General features: G+C 53.5%; 1 protein-coding gene across 1 annotated transcript in view; it reads left to right on the forward strand.

The window, feature by feature from the left end:
- tbc1d19 (TBC1 domain family, member 19) overlaps positions 1 to 5,407 on the forward strand; it is a 26,711-nt gene extending 21,304 nt beyond the window's left edge. Inside the window, exons 20-22 of the mRNA XM_079757989.1 lie at positions 746 to 861; positions 1,253 to 1,323; positions 4,364 to 5,407. Coding sequence (XP_079614115.1) covers positions 746 to 861; positions 1,253 to 1,323; positions 4,364 to 4,438 — 262 coding nt within the window. The 3' untranslated portion in view covers positions 4,439 to 5,407. The remainder of the gene's footprint in view (positions 1 to 745; positions 862 to 1,252; positions 1,324 to 4,363) is intronic.
- The last annotated feature ends 1,083 nt before the right edge of the window (positions 5,408 to 6,490 follow it).

Below are 6,490 nucleotides of genomic sequence, written 5' to 3' on the forward strand. Positions count from 1 at the left end.
TTAAAGTCTGATGGGTAGAATGTTGAGTCTATTAAACTCTGATGGGTAGAATGTTGAGTCTATTAAACTCTGATGGGTAGAATGTTGAGTCTATTAAAGTCTGATGGGTAGAATGTTGAGTCTATTAAACTCCGATGGGTAGAATGTTTCTGTTTTTCCCGTGGTTCTGGTTGTGGTTCCATTCCAATTGGAATGGAAAAAAAAATGCCAACAAACTAGAATGGCTATGACAGCTATTTATTAAGTATATGTTAGCTCACTGGCTGCCAGCCGGAGTATTCAGACCGTATGTGCTCAGAAACGGTGCATTTATTAATAGATTTGTATATGTTTATGTATACTATTATTCAGCCATGACCTACTAAAGGTAGCGTCCGTCCCCAGTATAGTAAAGGAGGTGGCGCCATCTAGTGGCGAATCACTGAAACACAACACATTTCACCCCGATAGAATGGAGGCGATTTGTTTGGGATTCATAGTAATGCACTTCCAATAGCATATTTGACACATTGGGACCTCAGATGAATATTACTTATTACTATTACTGAAGGTCATAACTGTCATGTCTCTCTGTAAACATTTCACCTCAAATGTCTAGCAGTATGTTATTCCAATCATTTATCAAGATTTTTTTAATTGTCATACCTGTCAGATGATATTATATTTTAAATAAACTTACCATTAATTTCTGTCCTGGCTTTGTTTTGTAACCACGTGCTCTGTGATTGGATGACGGGCTGGGCAGTCTGCGAATAGCCTTCAAGTGGATGGTGAGGGCGTTCTCGGGCTACCTGTCTACTGACCAGCTGCTGCTTCTCTGGGACCGCATCCTGGCCTACGACTCGCTGGAGATCGTGGCAGGTACTACCCACAATGCACCAGGGCTGACTCAGGCCCAGAGCTTCTCTGTTTGTTAACACACTGGTTCTAATTACCCTCGTATGTTCTCTCTCTCTCTCTCTCTCTCTCTCTCTCTCTCTCTCCCTCTGTCTCTTCCTCTCTCTCTCTCTCTTTCTCTTTCTCTTTCTCTCTCTCTCTCTCGCTCTCCCTCTCTCTCCCTCTGTCTCTCTCTCTCTCTCTCTCTCTCTCTCTCTCTCTCCCTCTCTCTCCCTCTCTCTCCCTCTCTCTCTCTCTCTCTCACTCTCACTCTCTCTCTCTCCTCACTTTCCATGTTACGTCTCTTTCCCCCACCTCCTCTGACCCCCCCCCCCCCCTTTCCTCCCTCCCTCCCCATCTTGACCTCTGACCCCAGTGCTGGCGGCAGCTGTGTTTGCGTTCCGCTCAGACAACCTGATGGAGGTGACGTCCCTAGCCTCCGCCGAGGTGAGCCGGCACCCTGCAGTGTGTGTGTGTGTGTGTGTGTGTGTGTCAATGCTTGTGATAATGTGTATGTCTTTAAGGGGGTGTGTGGGTGTGTTAGGATGTATGCGTGTGTACTGTTTGATTGCCTATTATAAATCAGTATATACTGTATGTCTTAGTGTGTGTGTGTGTGTGTGTGTGTGTGTGTGTGGTTCATGTGTGTGTGTGTGGTTCATGTGTATGTGTGTGTGTGTGAGTGTGTGTGGTTTATGAGGCCATCTCCCCACCCTGTATGAAGGACTGTGTGTGTGGTTCCAGTGTGTGTGTACTGTTTAATTGCTTGTTATAATTAACAATTATTCGCCGATGGTGAATAATTGTTTTACTATATACTACACGTGAACACTCCAAAAATAAACAAGATAACACTTTTTGCCGGGATTTATTTGATTTTGTTAAATATCCCGAGTTTGAGATCTCAATCTCGGGATATTGCCCAATATCCCGAGATAGGGATATTCAAAATCACCAATCAAACCAATCAAATCGCGCCATCTTAGGAGGTTCACATGTAATGTATACTAATACAGTATATACTCTTAGTGTCTTAGTGTGTGTGTGTGTGTGTGTGTGTGTGTTAGTGAACTGTAACGTGCGCGTGTGTATGTGTGTTATAATATGTATGTCTTTAAGGGTGTGTGTGTGTCAGGATGTATGCGTGTGTACAGTCTCCTCTGTGTGTGTGTGTGTGTGTGTGTGTGTTAGCGAACTGTAACGTGGGTGTGTGTGTGTGTGACACACTCTGGAGGCTGTAAATAGCGTGTGTTATCTGCCAGCGCTGGTAACCCGGTCTTCAGCAGCACATTCTTGAAGAAAACGCTGGCTGGACACTTAGAGACCCCCCCCTCCGTCACCCCGAGGCCTGGCACCCCACCAGCTACACCCACCCGACCCCGGCCCAGTACATAGACCCGCTCCACCCGACACACGTATAAAGTGTCCAGTCTTAAGGTGCCTTCCTGCGGGCTCTGGGAGCGAAGGGGAGTCACGTGTGCATTAGAGTCTCAGAGAGAGAGAGGTTACAACCTCCACCCACCTCCACCCACTGAACCCCACCAACCCACTGAACCCCACCAACCCACTGAACCCCACCAACCCACTGAACCCCACCTCCACCCACTGAACCCCACCTCCACCCACTGAACCCCACCAACCCACTGAACCCCACAACCCACTGAACCCCACCAACCCACTGAACCCCACCTCCACCCACTGAACCCCACCTCCACCCACTGAACCCCACCAACCCACTGAACCCCACCAACCCACTGAACCCCACCTCCACCCACTGAACCCCACCAACCCACTGAACCCCACCTCCACCCACTGAACCCCACCAACCCACTGAACCCCACCAACCCACTGAACCCCACCAACCCACTGAACCCCACAACCCACTGAACCCCACCAACCCACTGAACCCCACCTCCACCCACTGAACCCCACCTCCACCCACTGAACCCCACCAACCCACTGAACCCCACCAACCCACTGAACCCCACCTCCACCCACTGAACCCCACCAACCCACTGAACCCCACCTCCACCCACTGAACCCCACCAACCCACTGAACCCCACCAACCCACTGAACCCCACCTCCACCCACTGAACTCCACCTCCACCCACTGAACCCCACCTCCACCCACTGAACCCCACCAACCCACTGAACCCCACCTCCACCCACTGAACCCCACCTCCACCCACTGAACCCCACCAACCCACTGAACCCCACAACCCACTGAAACCCACCTCCACCCACTGAACCCCACCAACCCACTGAACCCCACCAACCCACTGAACCCCACAACCCACTGAACCCCACCAACCCACTGAACCCCACCTCCACCCACTGAACCCCACCTCCACCCACTGAACCCCACCAACCCACTGAACCCCACCAACCCACTGAACCCCACCTCCACCCACTGAACCCCACCAACCCACTGAACCCCACCTCCACCCACTGAACCCCACCAACCCACTGAACCCCACCAACCCACTGAACCCCACAACCCACTGAACCCCACCAACCCACTGAACCCCACCTCCACCCACTGAACCCCACCTCCACCCACTGAACCCCACCTCCACCCACTGAACCCCACCAACCCACTGAACCCCACCTCCACCCACTGAACCCCACCAACCCACTGAACCCCACCTCCACCCACTGAACCCCACCAACCCACTGAACCCCACCAACCCACTGAACCCCACAACCCACTGAACCCCACCAACCCACTGAACCCCACCTCCACCCACTGAACCCCACCTCCACCCACTGAACCCCACCTCCACCCACTGAACCCCACCAACCCACTGAACCCCACCTCCACCCACTGAACCCCACCTCCACCCACTGAACCCCACCAACCCAGTGAACCCCACAACCCACTGAACCCCACCTCCACCCACTGAACCCCACCTCCACCCACTGAACCCCACCTCCACCCACTGAACCCCACCAACCCACTGAACCCCACAACCCACTGAACCCCACCTCCACCCACTGAACCACACAACCCACTGAACCCCACAACCCACTGAACCCCACCTCCACCCACTGAACCCCACAACCCACTGAACCCCACCAACCCACTGAACCCCAGCCTTCCTCCAAACCGACCCTCCTTTCTCCTCCGCCGGACGCCTCCCCTTCCCTCCTCCCTGTGTGTGTGTGTGTGGGGGGGGGGAGGGTGCTGACCTGAGGAGCCCCCCCCCCCCGGCCCCCCGTGGAGGGACATCGTAACACCACAGCGCTCCGCAGCGCCGACGTATTTTTAGACACCCTGAAATCTTAGACCGGCGCCCTGAATACGACGGGACCCTGAACGCAGCCCCCACCCTCAGGCCCCTGCCCCCCCCCGGCCCCAGGCCATGTGTCGGGGGCACAGCGTCCAGCGGTCCGCACGCTGGCTGACAGGAAGTCTGTCCCGCTACTCCGACTCTTATGCTCTGTTGTTGTCTGTCTGTCTGTCTGTCTGTCTGTCTCCCGCCCTAGGCCGTGCTCGCCGACCTCTCCACCCTGAAGGTCATGCCCCTCATCCAGATCTTCCTCTTCGCCAGCGCAGCCTGAGGAGCCACGCCGCGCCGCGGGCTAGCACCGCGTGTGTGTGTGTGTTTGTGTGTGTGTGTGTGTGTGTGTGTGTGTGTGTGTTACCACGCCATTGATCAAGAGGGGGGGAAAGGAGCAACAGACGCAGCTCCTCCTCTCTGCTCCTCCTCCCTCCCCCTCCTCCCTGCTCCTCCCTCCCTGCTCCACCCATGTCTCTCTGCTATTAGCCGTTAGCACGTCCATATTAGCACTTGCTCCGTTCACCTGGCGGCCATCTTTGTTCCGAGCGGTCACTGGGTGGACGGGGCCGAATGCGTTCTGCTGTCAGCTAGCTTACAGAACCAGCCCTAGCCTGCTAAGCTGCGAGCTAAGGGCTAAGCTAACCACTGTTTATTAGGCGGAGGCAGCGCACTGTGTAAGGCCATCTGTAGCGCTAGACGTCCACGCCGTCCTGAACGCTGAACTGGAGTCCAAGCAGATCATTGCGCCCAGCGCCGGGACCGTTTGGATGTTGTTCGGCCGGACGCGCTGTGTTTATTATGCTAATGTTTATTATGCTAATGTTTACGTGGAGATGGTAATAGCTACTGTGCACCACAGCTGTGGTGGAAACGGCCCAAGGTATCCACCAATCACAGGAGTCGTGTGTGCATAATGTGTTCAAAGATGTTTCGTTCTCAGTATTTATTCTGGTTAATTGTAAACTCAGTTGATATGTATAATAATAATAATAATAATAATAATAATAATAATAATAATAATAATAATAAGCATTTGCACCTGTTTTGCTGATTTGAGAATGCTTTTATACTAAACCTGTGGAGATCTCCGAGACTGATTCAGTCCTCATTATGCATAATGTTTAATGTATTTTATGCTTTTCGTTGGCATGTTCACGTCCTTTGCCAAAGTCAAAGCCAATGTCACTGAACCTCATTACCCTGGCGGGATAATATATGTCTCAGCCTGCAAATATTATTTTGAAATAAATGCAGATTTGCCTCAAGGTTTTGTCCTTTATTTCGTCTTCTGAAAACAGGACGTGGCCGCTCCGATACGATTGGTGCTCCCAAGTCACTTATCTCCCTCACTAAACATCAAATCTCTCCCTTTAAATGAATATTAGGACAGGGTGTTCTCTCTCTCTCTGTCTGTCTGTCTGTCTGTCAGTCTCAATATCTGTTTCTCTGTCTGTCTGTCTTTCTATCTTTCCGTCTGTCTCTCTCTTTCTGTCTGTCTCTGTCTCAGTCCTTGTCTCTCTCTCTCATAAAAGGCAGTGGAGGGCGATCAGGCAGAATGATCCCCCCCCCACCTCCTCTGCGGACGAGTATCAAATTATGCTGCTCATCTCTTTGACCCCCCCCCCCCTCGCCCTGTCTCTCCCCCTCCCTCCCTCTCTCCCCCTCCCTCCCTCTCTCTCCCCCTCCTCTCTCCCTCCCTCTCTCTCCCCCTCCTCTCTCCCTCCCTCTCTCTTTCCCCTCTCTCTCTCCCCCTCCTCTCTCCCTCCCTCTCTCTCACCCTCCTCTCTCCCTCCCTCTCTCTTTCCCCTCTCTCTCTCCCCTCCTCTCTCCCTCCCTCTCTCTCACCCTCCTCTCTCCCTCCCTCTCTCCCCCTCCTCTCCCTCTCTCTTTCCCCCCTCTTTCTCCCCCTCCTCTCCCTCCCTATCTCTTTCTCCCCCTCCTCTCTCCCTCCCTCTCTCTCCCCTCCTCCCTCCTTCTCTCCCTCCTCTCTCCCTCCCTCTCTCCCCCTCCTATCTCTCTCCCTCCCTCTCTCTCCCCCTCCTCTCTCCCTCTCTCTCTCTCCCCCTCCTCTCTCCCTCTCTCTCTCTCTCCCCCTCCTCCCTCCCTCTCTCTCTCTCCCCCTCCTCTCTCTCTCTCCCCCTCCTCTCTCCCCCTCTCTCCCTCTTTCTCCCCTCCCTCTCTCCTGTCACCACCTGTTTCTCAGCGGAGTAATCAGTCCCCCAGCACCTTCTTACACCACCCACTACAAAACACACTCCTCCACCATCACTACACACACCCTCCACCACTACCACAAACACCACCGCTCCTCCACCACTCCTCCTCCTCCTCC

This window comes from Pollachius pollachius, assembly GCF_949987615.1.
Source record: "Pollachius pollachius genome assembly, chromosome: 20".
In the NCBI taxonomy this organism is placed as follows: Eukaryota; Metazoa; Chordata; class Actinopteri; order Gadiformes; family Gadidae; genus Pollachius; species Pollachius pollachius.